Source organism: Carcharodon carcharias, chromosome 6 (genome assembly GCF_017639515.1).
Source record: "Carcharodon carcharias isolate sCarCar2 chromosome 6, sCarCar2.pri, whole genome shotgun sequence".
Lineage (NCBI taxonomy): Eukaryota > Metazoa > Chordata > Chondrichthyes > Lamniformes > Lamnidae > Carcharodon > Carcharodon carcharias.
In genome coordinates this window covers 94,205,189-94,232,003 of record NC_054472.1, presented here as the reverse complement: position 1 = coordinate 94,232,003, position 26,815 = coordinate 94,205,189, and the positions used below count along the sequence as shown (strand labels likewise).

Below are 26,815 nucleotides of genomic sequence, written 5' to 3'. Positions count from 1 at the left end.
GAATGGGAAGGAAGCAAAAAGCAAATTTTTAAAAAAAAGATTTAATTATTTTTCTCCATGCACAATGCATTGCAAGATCTACTATAACATATTGTATATTACATGGTACAACACTAATTATAACCATGTATGCTCCAGCTTACCTTTAACAGCAGAAAAGATCCCTACTAATTAACAATTTCACTACTTCGACATATTAATCACTAGTTAAGAGGGCAATACAAACTTGTGGAAAATGTACAAACTTGAGCCACAAGTCAAGATATACCTTCAATGAATTCATCGCTCATCAGCAGCTCCTCCTCTATTTCATCTGCAAGTAAAATATAGTATTTAACAAGTAGCATAAATGTAGCTGTTAATCCACAGCTAGTCAATCCCTATGAATTTATATACTGGTTTGTCCAATTTAGAGTGTAGGCCAAATTTTGCTCCCACTAGCAAACAAGTACCACCAACCATTTAATACCTTTGTACTTGGATTACAGTCCAAAATCCCATAGCCCATTATGAAATAGAGACCCAAAATGGTACAATGTCCTCCATAGGGGATGAGTGACCTGTGTGAACAGGGCAAACAACTGTCTACCCCCTTAGCAAATCAGGTTGAAAACTCATTAATGAGCAACACAGAAAATTTCCAACCTGGCAGACATACCCCTTAAATAATAATACAATACTTTTGCTCTGGGGAGGTGGGGACAGGGTTGAGTCAGCCCGCCAAACCCAGAAGCAGTTCTGATGCAGCCACGGAGGCAGGAGTGCTGAGGCGGGCTGGTTAGAAGGCTTGCCTCTGTTCTCTGGGACTTTGGCCCAGGTGAATTAGAGGCTGTTTAGCTCTCACCCCACCTCTATGATCCTTCCATGCCCCCCCCCCCCCCCCCAAAATCCTCCATATCCATTCACCCAGTATGCATCACAGAACCAATGAACCATATAACAACAATGGCATAGTTCCAAGGTAGCCATGTTATGAATGCTTGGCTGAGCTCCAAGACTATTGGATTAGCTCAGCAGGGAGTTTGTTTACACAGGTGGAAAGAATGTCTTTGCTTTGATTGAAAATAAAAGATTGAAGAATAACTTATTCTTTGCAGACAGGACGAACATGTAGATATATTGCGTCCGTTTCAGCTAAACAGTAAGTGACAGCCATTCACTGACCCATTCCTCAGGGCAAAGCCTTGATCACTCAGGGTCAAACTGCCTGGTTTAAAACTTCCAACAATGTTTGGCAGTAACGGTCAGTCACCATCAGTGGTGCATTCTCCATGGCAACACCATTTGCCAACCAATCGGCATCCCTTCACATACAATATAAATAGCTGTTTTCCCCCTTATATTGGTATTCTTGCGAGCATCTTGATGAGTGCAAGGCAAAAAGCTTAGACATACCTCTTCTTCAGCAATACTGAAGAATTTGTTCAATGCCTATATGTTTATTTGGACAAGATTAACAGGTATAAATTGAGGTAAAGATCCTGTTATCAAAATTACAAATGGTACTGAGAGACTGACATTTCTCAAGTTGTAAGAATAGTTTTTTCCCCCCCAAAGGAGATTTTTGAATGGGTGTTTTTATATACATTTCAAGACTTGACATGTTATTATTTGGTTCATTGGTTTTATGGTGCATTCTGGATGAGTGGACATGCAGAATACAGGGGGTGGGGGGGGGGGGGTGGGGGGTGGGGGGCAGGGCTGTCATGAGCGAGCATGGGTAAGAACTTTTAAACATACCTTTAAAAAGGCTCCCGAATCCAGACTATGGTTCACGGTTCCTCTAAAGGGGCCATGAAGCATGAGTCCTTGAGGGGCTGGCTGGATTCCACAAAAATTGCAGCAGGTTGTGTGATATGCCTGCCCACATAACGGAACTGGTCAGGTCAGGAGTGCAGAGTACAGGTTTGCTACCCAAACCCATTACCCTGCACCAGGAAAAATTGCCAACTCCAGAAACAGGCTCAAGAAATCCAGAATCAGGCCCAGCCCACCATTTCTTAAATGCCTTCAGTCTGTCAGATTCCATGAAAATCCAGCCCAGAGAGTGTACAAGGAAGTGTCAGTCAGAACAAGTCAAATCAGAAAGGGAAACAGGTGAAAAACAATGGGATTAATATATATAAGAGAAAAAGGAAAAGTAGAACAAAAAAGTGTTTTTGAATCTCCAACAATAATTACAATTGAAAAGATGAGACTCCACACTCGCAAAAGTTATTTTTCATTATCAGACAGATTATTTGGCAGTAATTAAGAGGTGTGCTCTACCACTGAGCCACAGCTTACATAAATCATCTGTGGATCATATTAGGTCAATACTTATTGAAACCAGCTACAGTAATGTGGTGCCAAGAACTCTGTGTGTTTTGTTTTAATTTATTTTACAGGATGTGGTCATCACTGGCTATGCCAGCATTTATTCCCCATCCCTGATTACCTTCGATAAGGCGATGGTGAGCCACTTGCTTGAACCACTGCGGTCTATGTGGTGTAGATACACCCACAGTAGTTAGGAAGGGAGTTCCAGGATTTTAACAAAGCAACAGTGAAGGAACAGCGACATAGTTCCAAGTCAGGTAGTTGTGCGACTTGAAGGGGAACATGCAGGTGGTGGAGATCCCATTCATCTACTGCCTGCGTCCTTCTTGGTGGTAGAGGTCACGTGTTTGGAAGGTGCTGTCGAAGTAGCCTTGGTGAGTTTCTGCAGTGCATCTTGTAGTTGGCTCACACTACTGCCATTGTGCTATTGTCTGGAGGGAGTGAATGTTGAAGGTGGTGGATGGGGTGTCAATCAAGCGGGTTGCTTTGTCTTGAATGGTATCAGCTTCTTGAGTGTTGTTGGAGCTGCACTCATCCAGGCAAGTAGAGTGTTCCTTGAAGATGGTAAACAGGTTTTGAGGAGTCAGGAGGAGAGTTACTCACCACAGAATTCCAAGTCTCTGGCCTGCTCTTGTAGCCACAATTGTATAGAAGTTTGGTAACACCGCACCTGGGGTACTGTGTGCCGTTTTGGTCCCTTTACCTCAAAAGGATATTATTGCCATAGAGGGAGTGCAACGAAGGTTCACTAGACTTGTTCCAGGGATGGCAGGACTGTCTTACGAAGAGAGATTGGGGAAATTGGACCTGTATTCTCTAGAGTTTCATAGAATGAGGGGTGATCTCATTGAAGCCTACAAAATACTTAAAAGAATAGGCAGGGTAGATGCAGGTAAGATGTTTCCCCTGGTTGGGGGATCTAGAATCAGGGGAAACAATTTCAAGCGGGAAGCCACTTAGGACCAAGATGAGGACAAATTTCTTTACTCAGAGTTGTGAATCTTTGGAATCCTCTACCCCAGAGGGCCGCGGAAGCGAAGTCATTGAATAAGTTTAAGGTAGAAATTGATAGATTTCTGATTAACAATAACGCAAAGGGTTATGGAGACTGTGTGTAAAAGGCATTGAAGTGTTCAATCAGCCATTGAATGGCAAAGCAGGCTCGATGGGTTGAATGGCCTTCTCCTGCTCCAATGGACAGGTGCATCTGTGACAGGTAGACAGGCGAGGACAAGGACAAGTAGGTTTTTCCCTCTTGTTGGCTCCTTCACCACCTGCTGCAGACCCAGTCTAGCAGCTATGTCCTTTAGAACTTGATCAGCTCGATCAGCAGTGGTGCTACCATGGGCATTGAGGTGCTACACCCAGAATACATTCACTGCCCTTGTCACCCTCTGTGCTTCTTCCAAGTGGTATTCAACATGGAGGAGTACTGAGTCATCAGCTGAGGGCAGGCGGTAAGTTTGTGGTAACCAGCAGGAGATTTCCTTGCCCATGTTTGACCTGATGCCATGAGACTTCATGAGGTCTGGAGTCAATGTTGAGGACTCCAAGGGCTACACCGTCCCGACTGTATACCACTGTGCTGCCACTTCTGATGATGATTATATCTGGGACATAGCCATACTCACAGAAACATACTTTACAGACAATGTCAGGCTGGTCCCTGACTGTGGGACAGCTCTGCAAATTTTGGCACAAGCCCTAAGATGTTAGTAAGGACAGGGCTGGGTGTGCTGTTGTTGTTTCCGGTGCCTCGGTTGATGCCTGGTGGTCATCTGGTTTCATTCCTTATATTAGGCTTTGTAGTGGTTTGATACAACTGTATGTCTGGGTTCACTTGTAGGCCAAGGCCAGATAAGGACAGCAGATTTTCTTCCCTCAAAAGGGCATTAGTGGACCAGGTGGGTTTTTAACGACAATCGACAATGGCTCCATGGTCACCATCACTAAGACTAGATTTTTAATTCAAGATTTATTAATTGAATTTAAATACCACCAGTTGCCATGGTGGGACTTGAACCCATGTCCTCAGAGAATTACCCTGGGCCTCTGGATTACAAGTCTAGTGACATTAGAATTATGACACCACCTCCCCTATTGTTCAAATCCTTGTGCCACTGCCTCAGCAGCACCTAATCAGACTGTTGCCACCCTTACCTTGCCTCATTAACAAAGCAAAAAACAAATTTACATATAAAACAAGTAACTACCCATTTTAAAAAGATTAAAGCATGTAAATCACATTTTGAAATGTCAAGGATACTATCTCCCAATGGATTTTGAATCTAATATCCTTTCAATACTTTGAGAAAGGACAGTGGTAAGAATGGCATAGTACTATTTTCAACATATTTTTACCGAAATAAAACTTTCACTTGGCATACGCATACCAAAAGCGCAGTTTCTTCACATCAGAAGCAAACAATAGCTGTCAACTGCAGAACACAAAAAAGACTTTGCAACAATAAATAAGCACAAAATTTTCCACCTTCAATGTCCACTTGATCAGAGAAATCCTCTTCCACATTGGATTCATACAATCCTGAAAAAAAGTAGCAAATCTAACGTCATTGAGGTCAAAGCAGCATTTAAGTATGTAAACCATTCTAATTCAATTTATGTAGTTGTATTTTTGAATGATAATGGTATGAAAGGAGTTCACAGCAAAATCCTTGGAGTGCACTTAGTAATTTCACACCTACTCAGTTAAAGCTCTTCGTAAGAATGTCCACTTTCCTCCCAAATGTCAGTTAAATATTTCATCTCTTTACAGTTTACAGAAAGAAACAGCCAAATTGATTTATACCATGCTCTACATAGCACTCAAAGTGACTTTAGGTATAGCACCAGTTAAAACTTACAATACAGTACATACCTGGAACATCTTGTTCAGAAACTAGATCTTCAGGCTCGAGCTCAGCTTCATCTACAACACAAATAGCTTTCTGTTAATAGCTTGGGCATATGAGCAATGTTTAAAGCTAACATATTTATTGGTAAAACCACAAACCTGAAGCAATATCAACTTCTTCCTCTCTTGTTTCTGATTCTGAAGGGAAATAATGTATTTCTGTTATTTTTCATGACTTTTCCTCACAAATTTGATGGTTACTATGGAGATGGTAGACACATAACTACCTGGAATTCTGTCTTCAGGTACATCTGCAGCTTCAGGTCCAGAATCCTCTGAAATTAATAGGCACTAATCAATGCCTTAGGTACAATAGCCTGAGTGTTGGCTATAGTCTTCAACTTCAATCAACAAGGCTTTATACAAGGATAAAAACAAAAAAACTGCGGATGCTGGAAATCCAAAACAAAAACAAAAACAGAATTATCTGGAAAAACTCAGCAGGTCTGGCAGCATCGGCGGAGAAGAAAAGAGTTAACGTTTCGAGTCCTCATGACCCTTCGACAGAACTTGAGTTCGAGTCCAAGAAAGAGTTGAAATATAAGCTGGTTTAAGGTGTGTGTGTGGGGGGCGGAGAGAGAGAGAGAGAGAGGTGGAGTGGGGGTGTGGTTGTAGGGACAAACAAGCGGTGATAGAAGCAGATCATCAAAAGATGTCAACAACAATAATACAAAAGAACACATAGGTGTTAAAGTTAAAGTTGGTGATATTATCTAAACGAATGTGCTAATGAAGAATGGATGGTAGGGCACTCAAGGTATAGCTCTAGTGGGGGTGGGGAGAGCATAAAAGATGTAAAAAAAAATAAAATAAATAAACAAATTTTTTTTTTTCTTTTTCTCTTTTTATAATGGAAATAGGTGGGAAAAGGAAAATCTATATAATTTATTGGAAAAAAAAGAAAAGGAAGAGGGAAACAGAAAGGGGGTGGGGATGGGGGAGGGAGCTCACGACCTCAAGTTGTTGAATTCAATATTCAGTCCGGATGGCTGTAAAGTGCCTAGTCGGAAGATGTGTTGTTGTTCCTCCAGTTTGCGTTGGGCTTCACTGGAACAATGCAGCAAGCCAAGGACAAACATGTGGGCAAGAGAGCAGGGTGGAGTGTTAAAATGGCAAGCGACAGGGAGGTTTGGGTCATTCTTGCAGACAGACCACAGGTGTTCTGCAAAGCGGTCGCCCAGTTTACGTTTGGTCTCTCCGATGTAGAGGAGACCACATTGGGAGCAACGAATGCAGTAGACAAAGTTGGGGGAAATGCAAGTGAAATGCTGCTTCCGGCCTGTCCCTCCGTCCCCACCCCATCTTCCAATCCCAACCCCAGCCGTGTATTCACTATACCCCCTGACCTTCCCCTCTCCGATGCTGAACGTTCAGTGCTCAACAAAGGACTTAGTTTCATATCCTTACGCCCTCACCTCAATGAATTTCGGGCTCGGCATGATGCTGAACTCTTCTTCCGCCGTCTTCGTCTCCGGGCTCACTTCTTTGGGCAGGAGTCCTCTCCCAGTTCAACGGATCCTTTTACCCATCTCCAATATTCTCCCTCCACCTGGACCCCTCCCTCTGGATTCTTACCTTCTCTTGATCTTTTCATTGAGAACTGTCGGCGCGACATTAGTCGTCTCAATTTCTCTGCTCCTCTCACCCATTCTAACCTGTCTCTCTCTGAACTTACTGCACTCCATTCTCTCAGGTCCAACCCTGACATTGTCATCAAACTCGCTGACAAGGGTGGTGCTGTTGTTGTCTGGAGCACTGACCTCTACCTCGTGGAGGCTGAGCGTCAACTCGCAGACACTTCCTCCTACCTCTCCCTGGACCATGACCCCACCACTAAACATCAAGCCATTGTTTCCAGGACTGTCACTGACCTCATCTCCTCTGGGGATCTCCCTCCCACAGCTTCCAACCTGATAGTCGCCCAACCTCGGACGGCCCGCTTCTATCTCCTACCCAAAATCCACAAACAGAACTGCCCCGGTAGACCAATCGTCTCAGCTTGCTCCTGCCCCACAGAACTCATTTCTCGTTATCTTGACTCCCTTCTCTCTCCCCTTGTCCAGTCCCTTCCCACCTACATCCGTGATTCCTCTGACACCTTACGTCACATCAACAATTTCCAGTTCCCTGGCCCCAACCGCTTCCTCTTCACCATGGACGTCCAATCCCTCTACACCTCCATCCCCCACCAGGATGGTCTGAGGGCCTTTAGCTTCTTCCTCGAACAGAGGCCCGAACAATCCCCATCCACCACTACTCTCCTCCGTCTGGCTGAACTTGTTCTCACGCTGAACAATTTCTCCTTCAACTCCTCTCACTTCCTCCAAATAAAAGGTGTGGCTATGGGTACCCGCATGGGCCCCAGCTATGCCTGTCTCTTTATGGGGTATGTGGAACATTCCTTGTTCCAGTCCTACTCCGGCCCCCTTCCACAACTCTTTCTCCGGTACATCGATGATTACTTTGGTGCCGCTTCATGCTCTCGTCGGGACTTGGAAAAATTTTATTAATTTTGCTTCCAATCTCCACCCCTCCATCATTTTCACGTGGTCCATCTCTGACACTTCCCTTCCCTTCCTTGACCTCTCTGTCTCAATCTCTGGTGATAGACTGTCCACCAATATCCATTACAAACCCACCGACTCCCACAGCTATCTCGACAACAGCTCCTCACACCCTGCTTCCTGTAAGGACTCCATCCCATTCTCTCAGTTCCTTCGCCTCCGTCGCATCTGTTCCGATGATGCTACCTTCAAAAACAGTTCCTCTGACATGTCCTCCTTCTTCCTTAACCGAGGTTTTCCACCCACGGTCGTTGACAGGGCCCTCAACCGTGTCCGGCCCATCTCCCGCGCATCCGCCCTCACGCCTTCTCCTCCCTCCCAGAAACATGATAGGGTCCCCCTTGTCCTCATTTATCACCCCACCAGCCTCCGCATTCAAAGGATCATCCTCCGCCATTTCCGCCAACTCCAGCATGATGCCACCACCAAACACATCTTCCCTTCACCCCCCCTATCGGCATTCCGTAGGGATCGGTCCCTCCGGGACACCCTGGTCCACTCCTCCATCACCCCCTATTCCTCAACCCCCTCCTATGGCACCACCCCATGCCCATGCAAAAGATGCAATACCTGCCCCTTCACTTCCTCTCTCCTCACCGTCCAAGGGTCCAAACACTCCTTTCAAGTGAAGCAGCATTTCACTTGCATTTCCCCCAACTTTGTCTACTGCATTCGTTGCTCCCAATGTGGTCTCCTCTACATTGGAGAGACCAAACGTAAACTGGGCGACCGCTTTGCAGAACACCTGTGGTCTGTCCGCAAGAATGACCCAAACCTCCCTGTCGCTTGCCATTTTAACACTCCACCCTGCTCTCTTGCCCACATGTCTGTCCTTGGCTTGCTGCATTGTTCCAGTGAAGCCCAACGCAAACTGGAGGAACAACACCTCATCTTCCGACTAGGCACTTTACAGCCATCCGGACTGAATACTGAATTCAACAACTTGAGGTCGTGAGCTCCCTCCCCCATCCCCACCCCCTTTCTGTTTCCCCCTTCCTTTTCTTTTTTTTCCAATAAATTATATAGATTTTCCTTTTCCCACCTATTTCCATTATAAAAAGAGAAAAAGAAAAAAAAAATTATTTATTTATTTTATTTTTTTTTTTACATCTTTTATGCTCTCCCCACCCCCACTAGAGCTATACCATCCATTCTTAATTAGCACATTCGTTTAGATAATATCACCAACTTTAACACCTATGTGTTCTTTTGTATTATTGTTGTTGACATCTTTTGATGATCTGCTTCTATCACTGCTTGTTTGTCCCTACAACCACACCCCCACTCCACCTCTCTCTCTCTCTCTCTGCACCCCACACACACACCTTAAACCAGCTTATATTTCAACTCTTTCTTGGACTCGAACTCAAGTTCTGTCGAAGGGTCATGAGGACTCGAAACATCAACTCTTTTCTTCTCCGCCGATGCTACCAGACCTGCTGAGTTTTTCCAGGTAATTCTGTTTTTGTTTTTGTTAAGGCTTTATACAATGCCCTTAATACAGTCAAATATCCCAAGTGCTTCATAGAGGCACAAGAAAAATATGGATGCCAAACAACAGAAGCAGATATTAAGGAGGGTTCATCAAATGTTTGGTAAAAGAGGTGGGTTTTAAAGGAAGATAATAGACGGCAGAGAATTTCCAGAGCACGAGCCTAGATGACTAAAAGGCACAACCACCAAGGCACCAAGAAAAGCCTTTGCTCCATGTCCCTGGGTACCCTTACCTAAAAAAAAGTTATCCATCACAGCCTTGAAAGTTTCAAATGACCCAACAACCCCTGCGTTTTGGGGAAGAGGTAGTCCATGGTCAGAAGCATTTTGGATGAACTGAAGCTTACAGAAAGCAGGTGGAAGGCCAGCCGGAAGAAGAGTGGGATAGTCAATTTTTGAGACGTGAAAGGGGCAAATGAGGGTTTTAATGGTAAGTGACCCAACATAGGGAATGGGGCAAAGGCAGATGGTGATATTAGAGATGGAAATAGGCTGTCTTTATGGCAAAAAGGATATGGAGTTAGAAGCTTAACTTGGGCCAAATAGGTTGTCAAGTTTGCAAACAGTCTGGTTGGCCTCAGGAATGAATGACGGACTGTACAGATATTTTTTTAAACCAGGAGCTGAAGACAATCTTCCTGATGTTTAGCTGAAGAAAATCACGGTTCATTCAAGACTGAATGTCACCCTAGCAGTCTGGCAGCACAGAAACAGTGGCAAGGTGAAATTAGACGTCACAGTGTACACATAGTGATTGACCCCATATTCATGGATACAGTTGACAATGGAAGTTTAAAGAAACAGTTGAATTATTTATTAACTTTAGTTTTTGAGCGAGGTTCCCTTAGAAGACTGGAAATATCAGTTTCTTTTCCAATGAAATGCTTAAATGGAAAAATCAGTTTTGTTTACCAGGCAGACTTTAGCTGATAAGCATTCAACTAAGAGTTCTCTTTGTATTAGCAGCTGTCCTGCAAGGGGATAAAACAGAAAATGCTGGATGTACTCAGGTCAGGCAGCATCTGTGGAGGGAGAAACAGGAGTTAATGTTTCAGGTCTGTGATCTTTCATAGTTCCTTGTCCAGTTCTGATGAAAGGTCAAAGACCTGAACATTAACCGTTTCTCTCCCCACAGATATTGCCAGACCTGCTGCGTATTTCCAGTATTTTCTGTTTTTATTCCAGATTTCCAGCATCTGCAGTATTTTGCTTTCACCTCCTGGGATTACCTCTTTCAAGGACGTATGGGTGCAAGGTATGTGATAACTCATCTAGTTGAATGATTTAAATGTTATTGGCTATTCCATATGTATAATTGTTGATAATAAGTGCCACTGAATCCCATCACTTTGGAATAATTAATACATTTATAACATCTGCAAACAGATGAGAAAGAGCAGGCAGCCAATTATTCACCATTGAGACAATAGCACCAAGGACAACATTTTTCCAAACTTCATATCTCAAAACTACAAGCACGGATTTAGCACTCCATGAGATGGTTTCTCAGACCTCAAGCCAGGCAGTTCAGGGCGTACACTCCTATTTTAACTTAGTATTAGGGCTGGACGAACAAATTACATGTACAAGTTTATTCCTCAAATACATTTATCTTCTTTAAGTCTTTGTCTCATGCATCATTCTCTGGCTGGGTTGACAAATTAACTGAATTGTTACTTAATGTACCTTGGCATTGGGAACGACAGTACCTGTTTAGCAACTTTCCAAAGCATCACAGTCAAATGGATGCATTGTAAAGGAACATCAGGACTTCAAAGCCACCATTAAAGAATTCCAATATCAAACACAATGTATTGCTCACATATCAACAAACTCAAGTTTTACTAAATAAATAGATATGAATAAAACAGAGCATGGAGTACCTAGAACCTCTGTACCTTCAGACACTGCTTCATCTTCCACATACTCAGATTCTTCTGTAAGAAAGATGCACTCATTTATTTATAGCCCAAGATATAACATCCAATTGAAATTAATCAGTGCAGAGCATTTAGTCACTAACCTGAAGTTTCTGCATGTTCATACATCATCTCTTCTTCTACCATTTTAAATTAAAAAAGAATGGTATTTAGTTAAAAGTATATTTTCATGCTTAAAATAAGTGACTAAAAGTGTGGAGTACAAACCTGGAGTGTTTGCTTCTTCAGGTTCAGACTCAACTGTTTCATACCTAACCTCATCTACAAATGGAAAACAAAACCTCGATTATGAGAATATTAAAAATGAACTACAAGCACAGATATAGCTGGCCACAAATTTCAGCTTCAACATCCCAAAATAAGGATGGGAAGCACATGAGCAAGCCTCTGTAAGGGCATCTTTATTTACTTTTGTATGTATGTGTCATTAATCACTTATATACACTTCAGCAGAGACCATGCAGCATTAAATGGGTTGCCAAGAAAGAAAGGATCAAGACTACATTCTACAGATCAAAATTCTAAAATTAATTTGTTTTGCAACTACCAGTTTGAATCTTCAGTGATTTCAGCAAAATACTCTGTGCTCTCTCCTCAAATAGAAGGGATTCTGATTCCAATGCCTTTGGAGGAGACTTTCTACTTCAAGCAGCAAGTTGGAACAGGTCCGAGGTCTCTCTAGCTGCGCATGTTTGTTTACAACAAACGTAACTTGTTAAATCCATAAAACAGCCATCCAAGAATGGTTTACCTGATCAAACCCCTGAATCTCATTTTATTCTGTCCAAAATTAAAGGGTAATGTCTTTTAGTCATTAAGGGTTTGGCTCAATGTTTCCACTAAGCTGTGTTTGCATAGCAGCTTAAAAAGGTACTATGCAGGTCTTGTTCCGCATTGAACACTCCATGTGTAGGGCCTTGTGCCATGCAAAACAATTTAAAGGTATCGTGCATTGAAAAAAAACTGCCTGCACAACAATGAAATTTTAAATGGAACATTTGTTTAGGCAGCCTAAATTCAACTTCCTATAGTCATTCATTTGCAAAACAAAACTATAAAGTTATAGTCTAACAAGATGTTGGTTGCAAAGCGGGCTGCTGCTCCAAATTCATGATTAGGGTACTTCTTGTAGTACAGGTGCTTTACTCAATGTTTGGTTCAATAACATGATATTGAAATTTCACAATCCAAAAGTATCATGTTGTATACATCTTTGAGTATCAAAACTTGAACTCTAGAATTTCATCTCCTGGAAATAAAGAAACAATATTCAGATCTCCCCACTGCAAGTCTCTGATCACCATCTACTTTTGCCTCTAACCTCTCCTTGTTTTCAATTCTTTATCTTGCAGTGGATGTCTCCAATGCCCCTTGCACCACACATTATCCTGACTTTCTATAACCAGTTCCTTCTCCCTGATGAGCACTGTCTCTCTTTTAGGACTACCTGGAGAGTTGTAGGAGTCTGGAACACTCTGTCTGAAAGGGTAGTGGAGGCAGAAACCCTCAACTCATTTAAAAGGTGTCTGGATATGCCCCTGAAGTGCCATAACCTGCAGGGCTACAGACCAAATACTGGAAAGTGGGATTAGGTTGGATGGCTCGTTTCTCTGCTGACACAGACACAGTGGGCCAAGTGGCCTCCTGTGTTGTAAACTTTCTAGATTCTAAACATGAACACAACCTGGTCTTGCTCTTTAGGATGAAGCGTTGCATTTAAAAAAGACTTGCGCTTATATAGTACCTTTCACAACCTCAGGACATCTCAAAAGTTTTTATAGCTAGTGAAGGACTTTTGAAATAGACTGGTATAACATAGGAACTGTGGCAGCTGATTTGAGGAAAGTAAGCTCCCACAAATGGCCACATAATAGTGATTAAAATATTTTTAGATGTCGATTGAGAGATAAATATTGGCTAGGACACTGGGGATAACTCTCTGGGGCTTCTTTAAAAGAGTGGCATGGAATCTTTTACATACACCAGGGAGCAGGCAAGGCCTCAGTTTAACAGAACTGGACATAAAAGATCACATGGCATTATTCAAAGAAGAGCAGGTGAGTTTTACTAGTGTGTCTCAATCACTGCAACTAAAACTGATTAATTGGTCATCTATCCAATTGCTGAATAGGATCTAGCTATGCATAAGTTGACCATCATGTTTGCCTGCATGACAATAGTCACTACCTTAAGAACATCTCTGGCTGTGAAGTGCTTTGGGATATCAAGAGCACATGAAGGGTCTTTTAAATGCAAATTTTCATTGCCTACGTTTCCCTCAAATTTTCTCATCTCTCTTGAAAGTGGAGACTTTTCGTTAGGGTTATTGATCACTCTCTGGCACATCACAGAATTACACAATTGATACAGCACAGAAGGTGGCCACTTGGCTGCCGTGTCTGCACTGGCTCTCTGAAGGAGCAATCTGCCTGGTGCCATTCCCCACCTTCTCCCCGTAACCCTGGATTCAGGTAACAATCCAATTCCCTCTTGAATGCCTCAACTGAACCTGCCTCCACCACATTCTCAGACAGTACATTATCGATCCTAACCACTCGTTGCTTGAAGTTTCCCCTCATATCTCCATTGCTTCTTTTGCCAATTACTTTAAATCTATGCCCCCTTGTCCTTGATCCTGCCACCAATAGGAACAAATTTTCCCATATCTACTCTGTCCTGACGTGATTTCGATTACCTCTTATAAATCTCCTTTCAACCTTCTCCAAGGAATCATCCCCGTGAACCTTTTCTGCACTCTAATGCCTTCACATTTTTCCCAATATTTGGCACCCAGAACTGGACACAATACACCAGCTGAGGCTGAACCAGTGTTCTATACAAGTTTAAAATAACTTCCTTCCTTTTGTATTCAATGCCCCGATTAATAAAGCCTATGACACTATATGCTTTTTTAATCATGCTCAATCTGTCCTGCCACCTTCAATGCCTTATGCACATATACACCCAGCTTACCTAATACCTCCTCTTTAAAAATTTTAAACTCCTTAACCATCTGAACTCCGTCCTATTTCACCATTACCAAGGACGATGCTGCTGCGCAGGTCAAGACAGATGCAAAGTATTCATATAGTGCTTCAGCTATGTCTCCTGCCTCCATGTGTAAAAATGGGATTCCCTTTCATATTAACTGCCAGTCTCTTTTCATACTCTCTGCTTATTTGATTTTTTTCCATTTCCCCTCTAAACTTTTGACATTCAGCCTGATTCAGTCGTGCTATCCACATGACATCGGTCATAAGCTCACTTTTCCTTCAACTTAATCTCTATCTCCTTCATCATCCAGGTTGCTCTGGATTTGTTTGTCCTACCTTTCCTTTCCATGGGAACATACCTCAACTGTGTCCGAGTGATCTGCTCTTTAAAAACAGCCCATTGTTCAGTTACTGTTTTGCCTGCCATCCTTTGATTCCAGTTTATCTAGCTCAGGTCCATTCCTACCCCATTGAAGTTGGTTTTCCCCCAGAGAAGACTGAGGCCATAAAGATGGTGAGGCAGTGCAAGATTTCAGAGGATATCTTGGGGCTAGCCGCTGTCGCCTGTAACCAGGAGCCACTCAGACCCCATGGTCGGAAACAAAAATCAAGGTGTGACATCACTGGGAAGCAGGCAGGCGATTGGTTGGTGAATATTTCTTATTTATCTTATTTAAACTACGGAATTTCAATCAGGGTAAGTAGAACATTTATTAAAATAACAGTAAAAGAAAACTAGACACATTAAAATTTTTAATATAGAAAATAATGAGTTAATTAAACCACAGCAGGAGGTGATGTGTTGCGGTTGCAATATGTGGGAGCTTGTGGATTCCAGTGGGATCTAGGGCCAACATGTCTGTAGTAAGTGCCTGCGGCTCGAGGATATTTAGTTCAGAGTCAATGAGCAAGAGGCTAAGCTAAAGAAACTACGATCCATCTGGGAGTGGGAAAGTTACCTCGATACTTTTTCTAGACAGCAGTCACACTTCTTAGGCTAGCGTCATCTGATTTGATCCAGGGTCAGGCTCAGGAGGGTATGACTGCTAGTAAGGCAGGTATGGGGGCTTAGAATGTAGAAGTGGAGGAACCTCACTTTGCAACTGTCCAACAGGTTTGAGGTTCTTGCAGCTTGTATGGATGACTGAGGGGACTGCAGAGTGGATGAGAGAAATAGCCATGGGACTCTGGTATAGAAAGCCATTCAAGCCAGGGGAGTGAATAGGAACTAAGGAGACAGTATAGTCAGGGTGATAGACATAGTTCTCTGCAGCTGAGTGAGATTCCAGACGGCTGTGTTGCCTGCCTGGTGTCAGGGTTTAGTCCGTGTGCTCTTGGCTGGAGAGGAGATTGCAATTGGAGAGGAAGGATTCAATTGTTGTGGTCCACGGAGGTACTAACAACTGGATAGGACAAGGAAGAGGTTCTGCTTAGGGAGTATGAGCAGCTAGGGGCTGAATTAAAAAGCAAAACCTCAAAAGGTGATACAGGGTGAACACAGAGGATGTTTCCCCTTATGGGAAAGAACTAGAGGACACAGTTTAAAAATAAGGAATCTCCCTTTTAAGGCAAAGATAAGGAGAAATCTTTTTTCTCATAGGGTCGTTGGTCTGTGGAATTCTCTTCCCCAGAGCAGTGGAAGCAGGGTCATTGATTATTTTTAAGGCGAGTTGATTGACTGCCTTGTCAGTCAAGAATCTAAGAGTATGGAGATAATCAGGAATGGAAAGCTGAGACCACAATCAGATCAACCATGATCTTATCAAATCGTGGAGCAGGCTCAAGGGGCCAAGTGGCCTACTCCTGCTCCTAATTCTTAAGTCTGTATGTATGTAATTATTCTTACTCTGGATTGTTCAATATCCTTTTCCATAGTCTAAACTTAAACGTTCTGATACAATGATCACTGTCCTTTAAATGTTCTCCTGCTGACACTTGGTCCACTTGGCCCACCTCATTCACAAGAACCATGTCTAGCGGTGCCTCTTTTCTTGTTGGACTGGAAACATACTGCTGTAGAAAATTTTCCTGAACACACTTGGAACTCTTGGCCCCTCTGCCCTTTACACTAGTAATTATCTGAATATGGACGGGGATAGTAAATTCCCCCATTATAATTATTGCACTGCTCTGTAATTTACTTGCAAATTTGTTCCTCTACATTTTTCCCGCTTGCTGGTGGCCTATAGACTACACCGAGCAATATAATTGGGCATTTTTAGTTCCTTGGCTCTAACCAAATGGATTCTGTCCTTGACTCCTCTGGGACGTCCTCTCTCTCTCCAGCATTGTAAACTTCTCCTTAATCAATGCCACTACCCCTCCTCTTTTCCTATTTTACCTGACACCTTGTATGCAGGAACATTTAATACCCAAAGAGTCATACATGAGCCTCTGTAGTGAGTAATGGCAAGCTAACCAACACCAGGAGGCATCACAGCTGACACTGATCCAGAATTTTTTAGCTGACAGTCACATGCACTTTCCAGCACTGGCCCGTGAATAGCAAGAGGGAACCTTGACTAAATTTTCTCTCTTGTAAATCCAAGGGTGCTGTGGCCTTTACTGTTACCTCTGCTGACAGCTAATGCAATTAGGAGCACAGAAATTAACTTGGGATCACGTTGGTCTGCAAGATTCATGTACTCACTATATAAACCTGCTGCATTATAGTGAATCTTCACTCTTGGGAAAATGATGGCTAGCTTCTTTAAGTCTTGCTGATGTGGGTACATCACTGATGTAATAATGCTGACTAATGAGAATTACGTACCTATTTCACCTCTGGAAACAATAATAGTTTATGAAAGCTCACCTGCTTCACCATCTTCTGAATCTTCAGCATCAGCATCAAATTCATTTGTCCTTTTCTCCATTGGTTCTTCTTCCCTTTTAACTGCCTCTTCTACTTAATTATGAAAAAAAAGTGCGCGCTTCTAAAACTTGTACAAATGGTAAAATTCAAAGCTTGTATCTAGTTAATGCTGAACACCAAGATAATTATTTTAGTGCTTTCAAATAAGGTGGTTATAAAAGTATGTCTGAAAAATACGTGTTAAGCACAATAAATTCTTTTGTATTCTATATATGATTCACATATGAATATTTAATATTTGGTTGAATTTTTCATAATTCTTACAAAAACTAGCCCAAGATTTTTTAAAATTACATTGTTGGGCTTTGTACTCACTCCAACATCTTTTGTTCATTTACCAGTGAAAACCAAACACCCGCTGACCTTATTCCCAACTCACATTAACCCGTCATGTATGTGATTACTGACCTACATTTAGACATGCTACAATTTTAAAATCCCTCCATGGCCTCACTCTTCCCCATCTCTGTAACCTCCTCCAGCCCTACAACTTACCTGGGTCTTTACACTCCTTCAATTCTGACCTCGTGCACTTCCCAGATTTTCATCACTACAGCATGAGTAGCCATGCCTTTACCTGCCAAGACTATGCTCTGGAATTGCCTCCCAAAACCACTGCCTCATTCTCCTCAAAGCACACTGTTTTGACAAATTTTTGATCACCTGTCCTCAAATCTCATGTGAAAGGTATAAAATTTTGTTCGATAATGGTTCTGTGAAACACCCATGATGTTTTTATATTTTATTGTTAAAAGTGCTAAATAGATGCAAATTGTTCTACATCACAAGTCCCACTATCTTGTGTTGTCATTCTTCTGTTCAACAAATCCCTACAAAAGCCAGAACAGGGAATGAAAGCACCTTTTCACACTTCTTTTTCAAGCAGCAGCAGCAAAGCAAACTGCTGTGAATTCTTCAGATTATACTACTTTAGTGGAAGCAACAGATCAATTATAGTGATACCTAAAGAAGTATCAGGTTTCACATCTTATTGATTTTATGCTTTAAATCCATTTGATCTTGCTTAGGTTATGGAATAATATTAAGCTTGGAAGAAAAAAACCTACCTGGGATGGGTTTAAGAGACTCCTGAGTCGCACCTGGGAGCGTCGATTCTAGCTCTTCTTTGTCAGCCTCTAAAATAATGTATTTGCTCAGAAACAGCTTCAATTTAAATAATCTTATATTTAATAGCTAGTAATGAGACAAAATGTTGCTATTTATTTATTTTATGCTCAATTTTTTTTTTATAATCCACTGCTGGTATTTACTGAGCCACATAATCAGGAATATTCCTATGCTGCCTTGAGACGGTCTATTCCAGGCTGGATTATTTTTTTAAAAAGGTTAGTTACAATTCTGATAATCAGTTTAGGGAGATGAATGGCACTCTTGAATTGTTCTTATGGTCTCTACTAGAGAAACTCATTCAATTTAACAGGTCACAAATCCTATGCCAGTCAATAGTGCTGAATGCAGTTGAATAAATGATTGGGTTTAAAAAGTGACGCAAGGACATATTTTGTTGAAGTGATAGAGATGCAACATAAAACAAAAGGGCCAGATTACAGAGGTAATGATGTCAAAGAATAGACTTAAATGTTTTTATTTGTGCAAGTATATTTGGAATAAGTGTCATAATTAGATGTAAATTCAATTACTGAGAATTCAGATATTACCGAAATATAGCTGTACACAGAACATGGGATAATTTGGAGTCAAAAGAATATAAATTATTTAAAGACATATAAATCTATCAAATGGAATAGCATCATTAGTAAAGATGATTAAAAGCTCAATGGATGAATACCAGTAGAAGGGAGAACTGAAGAAGCAATGTCAGTAGAAACTAGTAATAAGAGCAACAATGCAGTTATTGACATGCATTATTCTATGTCAATGCAAGACAAACCAGTGTACACCAAATTGATGGGCAAGGAAGAGGCTGCACAAAACTTAATTATTTGAAGGCGAAGACTATTGCTCATTGTACACCAAGGAAGGGCAAGCAGATGGCTGGAAATTGCCGAGGATTGGGTGGGAAATGAAACTTAAAAATGAAAGTTAAAAGCCAAAATTATTCAGCTGGTAAAACCTTAAATAATCTAAATGTTTTGGAAAATATTTGTGAAAATATAAAAAAGTCCTGAATAATCACAACAACTTCTTAGACGTCAATAGCTGTCACAGTATTTTTGTTTTTGTATTAAAGCTACATGTGCATTCTAACTATGCCAATAGATATCTTTAAAATTATGAAAGGTTTTGATGGAACGGACATAGGGAATGTTTTCTGTTGTGGGGAAGAGCCTAGCTAGGGGTCATCAACATAAGATGGTCACCAAAAAATCCAATTCAGGAGAAACTTCTTTACCCAAAGAGTGGTGAGGATGTGGAACACACTACTACAGGGAGAGGCTGAAGTGAATAGTATAGATGCATTAAAAGGGGAAACTAGGCAAGCATAGGAGGGGATAAAGGGATTGGTTATTATACGGTTATTAAAGTAGATATAGATGAGAAAACATGGAAGAAGATTCAAGTGGAGCATAAACACTGCCATGGATGGGTTGGGCCGAATAGCCTGTTTGTGTTGTATATCCTATGCAAGTAATACAGTATACTGCACCAGTCGTTTGTTAGCTGATGAAACAGCAGGGGAAAGTTTATTTTAATTTTTTTTTTAAAAAGCACCATTAGTATAAAATGTCCCTCTTGAAGCACCTCCCAGAAAATGTATGTATACTGTTGGTCAATTTGAATTCTAAAAACTCTGTTGGCAAGACCCATTAACCTTTACAGGTAATCAACTTAATAAAGATGGGAGAGGAAAACAACTTGACAAAAATTTGGGTCCTTTAAGATTCGAAGTTGGCATTTTGTTAGTGTCAGGAAGATATAATAATTCTCATGTTATTGGAATTTATTACAGAGTAATAGTGCAGTCAGTGCGAGAGAGAGGGTGGTGTCAGTGAGAGAGAGACTTAATTGAATTAAAGGCAACTGGTCTAAAGGCTTTGATGTAACATTTCCAGGTAATTCTGTTTTTGTTTTGGATTTTCAGCATCCGCAGTTTTTTTGTTTTTATTTAAGATAAACTAGGTTTGAAATGTTAAGTAGGTAAACATAGGTGCAAAGGGAACATTTGCATTTTTAAATAAACCAGACTACATTGATTTCAAGGGTGGGGTGAAATGTTTCACCTAGCCAGAAGTTAAGAAACAATGTTTTTCTCAAAGATTACTGGTAAAATTGGTACTTTGATGGATTTTAATATTAGAGAGGTCAAAGTCCAAATAAATAGTGAAACAATGGGAATTTGCATTCAAAGGGGAAAATATGTATAAAAGGAGTGAAGGTGTGTGTGAGGGCAGGAATTTCTAAGATCTAAAACAAGTGTGAAAAAGCCTCCAGCATCCACACCTCAAGCTGCTGGATACAAAGAACTGAAGTTAAGAAAACTCACTTTGAATTGGATTGTTCAGGGTATCATATTTCTTTGTCTGGGTCTTTTAAAAATCAGTGTGTCTTACTGTTGTTTTAACGCGAGTATAACTGGGAGTTAGATTAGGGGATTTAGAAGTGATCATAGTAGTAATTTATAGATCTGTGTATATACTTAAAATCATTTCTACTATTAATAAGGGTTTAATTTAGTTTAGAAAGAAGCCTGTGAGACTCGGTGGTCTTATTACAAGTGAATTCAAGGCATGCATCTTGAAACTTATATAAATTGCACAACAGTTGTGGCAGTTGTTTCAAGTTTCCCTTTGGGATTTGAGCAGCTCAACATTCGCCATCGGCTGTGCCATAACAAAGTTGGGGCTCTTTGCAGGATATATTTGAGATTCCTTGACTGGTTTGGTTTGGAGTTGGCAAAAATTAAGGCTACGTGTACAAGAAGCACTTGGAATTCAGAAGTTAGAGAGAGGTTTTAAGTGGTGAGACTGCAATATGGCTTTGGCAGTTGCTAAGACTTGTCTGGCAGCTGAAGTTATAACTGACTGGTTTACAAAAAAGTAACTAAAAAGTTAATGGATTTGGCAGAGAAGTTACAATTGGGATTACCTGCAGGGGCAAAGAAAGCAGATATAATTGAAAGTATAATGCAGCATTTAAAGTTGGAAGTGATATTTGACACTAGTGAGTCACAGCTGGAAGTACTGAGAATTCAGTTAGAAATGAAGAAGCTTGAACTTGAACAAGCAAAGGAAATGGAAAAAAATTTGAGCTAGATGCAGAAGAAAAAGAAAAGGCAAGAGAAAGAAAAAAGAGAAAGGTCATTTCAAAGGAAGCAAGTGGAAATGCAGAAGAAAGGAAGGAAGCTAGAACTGGAATTCCAGGCAAGAGAGAAGGATAAAGAAAGAAAGGCAAGGGAAAGACAGAAGGGCTGAGAAAGGGAATACCAGTTTAAAAGGCTGCAAGTTAAAAAAGAGATCTCAGATTCTGAGGAAAGTTCTGATGATGAAAAATCCTTTAATCTAAAGCCCAGCGGGGAGATGTTTAAAATTGTACAAGCTCTTCCGAAGTTTGAGGAGAGATGCTGAAGCATTTTTTATTTCGTTTGAGAAGATAGCTAAACAGATTAAACGGCCACAGGAAAACTGGACATTGTTGTTACAATCCAGGTTGATGGATAGAGCACATGAGGATTATGCTTCACTGTCACAAGAAATGTCAGTGAACTATTATGTAGTAGAAAAGGCAATTTTGAGTGCATATGAGTTGATTCCTGAGGCACACAGGCAGGAATTTAGGGATAAGAAAAAACAGCCTGGGCAAACTTAGATTGAGTTTGAGAGAATAAAACAAAGTAATTTTGACCGATGGATACGGGAATTAAAGATAGAGATGGCACATGCAGCTCTTTGGGAAGTAATTCTTTTGAAAGAATTTAAAGATTCAATTCCTTTGGTAGTGAGAACGCTTGTGGAGGGACTGAGCATTCAAATGGTAAGACAAGCAGCAGATATTGCTGAATATTATGAGTTAGTTCATAGAGCTAAACCTTTCTTTCGTCACCCTTTTAAAATCAGAAAAGGATAGAAAGTGGGAAGGTGAAAGAAAGGTGAGTAGTTAGGGAAGAGAAGTAGGTGGAAATTACCAGGAAGATTTTTCTCAGGATAAAAAGAAAGGTGCTAAGGGTAGAAACGACACTCAAAAATTGAGGTGCTTTCATTGTAAAAAAAAAATGGATGCATGACTGGAAATTGTAGGGAAAATCTTTTAGAACTATAGGGGTGCAGAGAAGTTCTGGAAGTAAAGGTTCAGGCACAGGAAAAACCAATGGTTTGTTTACAGGTAAAACAGGGAGAATCAGTGATAGGTAAAGAAGTGGGAATGTGTTCACAATTTACCCAAAAGAATTCTGAGGAGCAGGCTGCAGAAATGTTTAAAGATTGTGTGTGTGAAGGGAAAGTCCTCCCATGTGTACAGAGAGGAGTAGGTAAAGCTGTTTCAATGGACACAGGAGTATCAGAAGGCATTTGACAGTTTGAAAACTGTACCGACTACACTACCAGTTTTGGTAGTGCCCAATTATGCCAAGCAATTTAAGTCGGCCATTAATGCAAGCAATATAGGCATTGGGGCCATACTGTTATGAAATGACAACACTGGAATTGAGAAACCGATGGACTATTTTTCCACGGAAGCTAAATGTACAACAGAGAATATATTCAACAATCGAAAAGGAGACTTTGGGCTTGGTGTTGGCATTACAGCATTCTGAAATTTACGTGGCCAACAATTCATCAGAAACAATTGTTTATACAGACCACAATCCTTTAAGGTTTCTGGACAAATTTCAAGACAGAAGTGCAAGGCTATTTCGGGTGGAGTTTATTACTGCAATCATTTAATCTACAAATTTTGAGATTATAGATTATACATGTGACAGGATGAGAAAATCTGATTGCAGGTGCGTTGTCAAGAGTTTGAAGCTTAAAGGAAAAATTGGACATTTAAAAACCTGGACAGTGGACTAGAATGATTTGTGTTGGCACCAAGGATTTGTCTATGTTATGATGTTAATGCATGCATCTAGTAATGTAATAGTGTAATAAGTATAAGAGGTAATGTAAGATAGCTTCATTTTCTGAGCCTTTTTAAAATTATGATGGTTCACTTTTTAAATAAAGGAGGGGAATGTCAGGAAGATATAATAATTTTCACAATGTTATTGGAATTTATTGCAGAATAAGGGCGGGGTCTGTGTGTGGCTTAATTGAATTAAAGGCAGCTGGTCTAAAGACTTTGATGTAACAGAAGATAAGCTAGGTTTGAAATGTTAAGTAGGTAAACACAGGCATAAAGGGAACATTTGCATTTTTAAATAAACCAGACTACATTGATTTCAAAGGTGGGGTGAAATGTTTCACCTCAACAAGATAAGTTAAGATACAGTGTGCTTATTTTTCCCAAAGATTTCTGGTAAAATTGGTACTTTGATGGATTTTAAAATTAGAGAGGTCAAAGTCCAAAGAAATAGTGAAGCAATGAGAATTTGCCTTCAAAGGCAAAAATATGTATAAAGGAGCGAAGGTTGTGTGTAAGGGCAGGAATTCTAAGATCTAAAACAGTGTGAAAAAGCCTCTAGCATCTGCGCCTCAAACTTGTGCCATAACAAAAGCTTAGTTCATTTTTTCCCTCGACATTGCTGTAATGCAGTTAATTGGTTTATTTTATACTGCAGTCCGGTAACTTATTAAAACAGTCATTTTGCAAGCTTTGGTTTTGCCATTTAATAATGCAGGGCCAGCATTCTATTCTGCAAACTCCCAATTAAAAAATACTGGCAAACATCTTTACTCTTATGTTTACAATCATTTTGAGTATCCAATCGTGTGGGACTTTCATGTAACGGAATTTCAAATTTACCTGACTCTACAATTGTATGTACTGATGGTTGAATTCGTTCTTCATTCTTCCCAAAATGTTCAGCAGGAACAGGTCCTCCTCCATCTTTCAATCCTGTTTTCAAATGTTGAAGGATTTCATAAAACAACAGAAGCTGCATCAAGTCCAGCTCAGCCCAGATCAACTGGGCTTCTTAAAATTTTAATATACCGAAGACCTTTTTAAGCATACAAATTGTCCTATGCTACCACTACCAACTGCATTTAGAGGTGGTAATAAATTTTACAGCTATTAATTGAAGTCATCAGCACAGCTTAACATTCTTACACTATGATGTCGCCATTGATTTCCCAAAAGGATTTGGAAAGAAAATGAGAAGAAATTCTTAAAGCTTTATTTCAAACAAGAAAATGTAGGAGGCAAGGAGACACGCAATCACATGTACAAATCAAAATTCTGCATGACTGACATTTCTGGCAAATTTAAGTAGTTCTGGTTGCATAATTCAAAGATATGCATCCTTCATTCAGCTGGTAAAATAAATATTGATCAAATGTGTATAGGTAATGCATTGCAAACCTACTTACTGTAGGACATCACTAAAGACTTGGGAAATTCTACCTCACATGCCCAGGCAGCGTAATCTTCCACAACCTCAACTGCATTCAACTTGGAGATACCAATTACTCCAGCTAATGCAGCCAGAGCTAAAATCAGAGTCATGCTCTTGGATACAACAGGATGCCAATGCTGTGAATAGTCTGACTCTGTTGGAGTCAGTGGCCAGGGATGTGGATGGAGTTGGTGGTGAGGATACAATATTTGTGGCGTTTGTCGAAGATGATGGCGCTGATTTGTGAAGCATTTTGAAAGAAACTGGAAAACTAATTCCCAAAGTTTTTATTTCAGGCAAGAAAAAGTGGGGAATACGAGAGCAGAAAAAGTCAGACACTTACACTATTAGAAAGGGTTATGGAAGAGATGAAAGGAAAGGAGCAGGAAAATTCATTAGTATATTGGGCGACTGGAAACCAACTTGAAAAGTCAGTCAATTGAACAGTCAGTCTGAGACCTGAGAAGATCAATGGGGCAGGCAAACACTGGGAAGGTGTAGGTGCAAAGTCTAGGTACGAGATTGGATTACAAAGTGAAGGGATGCGTTACTCTCTGGCTGGTGACTCTTCTTAGGATACCAGTAAGTTTCACATGGTCTATTCTCAGTATCACGGAGCTATTTTACATGAGGATTTATTCTACATTGCCATCCAATGGATTTTTAATGGAGCTGCATGCACGTAGTTACATGGTCACCTTAAAGGCAAAAAGATAAGTTCCAAAGCACTTTATAATAAGCCATTTGGCATTATAATTTTCACCCAGCATTTGCAATATATAACAGGTATCAACAAAGCACTTTTCCATTATGAACTCCTCACAAATAGCCACAGAGAGGCAGCACATATGGATTCAGGAAATTATGCAGCTCCAGTTGATGAATCTCTGTCCATTCATTTAAAGCAGCAACATCTCCAGTTCAGCGAGTAATACTACAAGAGATCTAAAAGTGTAATCAGAATTTTTATATACATGGCATACACCAAACTTCAAGTCTGTATTCAATATTGAAAATCCACACGTCGTACATTAATGACTGTATTGGCTTAAGTAGACAGGATTTGTTTAGGCAATCATGCTGTTTGGCTAAAATACTTAGAGCTAGAAAAGGTAATGCTACCACTCAAAACCTTCAGTCAAGCTTTTCTCAAGCCCAGGAATTCAAATTTCCCATATAACTTTGGCAAAGTAGCTTCAGTCAAAATCTTAATTTCTAACTTAACAAGCATATTCACAACCACCCACATTCCCCCTCACACCAATAAACTTAAAAATGAAAAAGCACAAACTTGAGCTATGTTATATCAAAAATTGCTCCCATAAATGTTCCCATGCAACAATGTCTTTGTGGAGTTTGTGACTTGAATACGGTTGCATTCCTGAGTTTGCATTGTATTCTACCTAATATTTCCTGAATGAAAAGGTTCAGCAAGTACCAGTGTCATCACAACAGCAGGTGATCATTAAGCCTAATGGTATTCATTGCAAAATTTTGTACACTTCCTCTCCACCCTGCTTCTCTCCTCACCCCACACTTTGGTCCTTGTGCTCTTTGCTTTACTTTAATTCACTGTGCCCACTCGTTCATTACCATCCTGTTAAGCTCCAGCCACAAACTCCACCACAGCCCAATTTCATTATGTTCCCAGCAGTGCGATCATACCAAATCTCTGAACAAAGCTTCAAATTCAATATCCTAGTCATCACAAAGGTGGCTCAATTCCACTTTCACATCACTGGCTGCCATCCTTTTTCACCCCTTAAAACACTCTTTCATGTCTTTGTCACATCCAGTTCAATTATTTCAATGCTTTTCTCAATTCCTTCCAGAGTCACAAAAACTTGTGCAAAATTCCTGGGATGAAGGGGTTGTCTTAAGAGGAAAGGTTGAGCATGTTGTGCCTGTACTCATTGGAGTCTAGAAAAAATGAAAAGTGATCTTATTGAAACAAAAGATTCTGAGGGGCTTTGACAGGGTAGATGCTGAGAAGAGGTTTCCCTCATGGGACAATCTAGAATTAGGGGGCACACTAAGTATAAGAGGTCTCCCATTTGAGGACAATCTTTTCCTCGAGGGTCATTAGTGTTTGGAATTCTCTTCCACGGGGAGCAGTGGAGGCTGGGTCATTGAATATATTCAAGGCCGAGTTAGGTTTTTGATTGACAAAAAAGTCGAGGTTTATAGCAGACAGATAAGAAAGCACTGCTAAGGCCACAATCATATTAGTCATGATCTAATTGAA

At 40.7% G+C, this 26,815-nt stretch overlaps 1 protein-coding gene across 12 annotated transcripts in view; it reads right to left on the bottom strand.

The window, feature by feature from the left end:
- unm_hu7910 (un-named hu7910) overlaps window positions 1-26,815 on the bottom strand; it is a 238,752-nt gene that overhangs the window by 128,536 nt on the left and 83,401 nt on the right. For 10 of the 12 annotated variants that reach the window (XM_041189895.1, XM_041189898.1, XM_041189900.1 and 7 more), the window contains 11 exons: window positions 23,979-24,071; window positions 18,167-18,235; window positions 17,040-17,129; window positions 11,439-11,492; window positions 11,315-11,350; window positions 11,175-11,228; window positions 5,461-5,508; window positions 5,333-5,371; window positions 5,198-5,248; window positions 4,811-4,864; window positions 269-313 (listed from right to left, as the gene is read on the bottom strand). In XM_041189895.1, coding sequence (XP_041045829.1) covers window positions 269-313; window positions 4,811-4,864; window positions 5,198-5,248; window positions 5,333-5,371; window positions 5,461-5,508; window positions 11,175-11,228; window positions 11,315-11,350; window positions 11,439-11,492; window positions 17,040-17,129; window positions 18,167-18,235; window positions 23,979-24,071 — 633 coding nt within the window. The remainder of the gene's footprint in view (window positions 1-268; window positions 314-4,810; window positions 4,865-5,197; window positions 5,249-5,332; window positions 5,372-5,460; window positions 5,509-11,174; window positions 11,229-11,314; window positions 11,351-11,438; window positions 11,493-17,039; window positions 17,130-18,166; window positions 18,236-23,978; window positions 24,072-26,815) is intronic. The other 2 variants (XM_041189897.1, XM_041189903.1) reach the window with 2 other exon arrangements.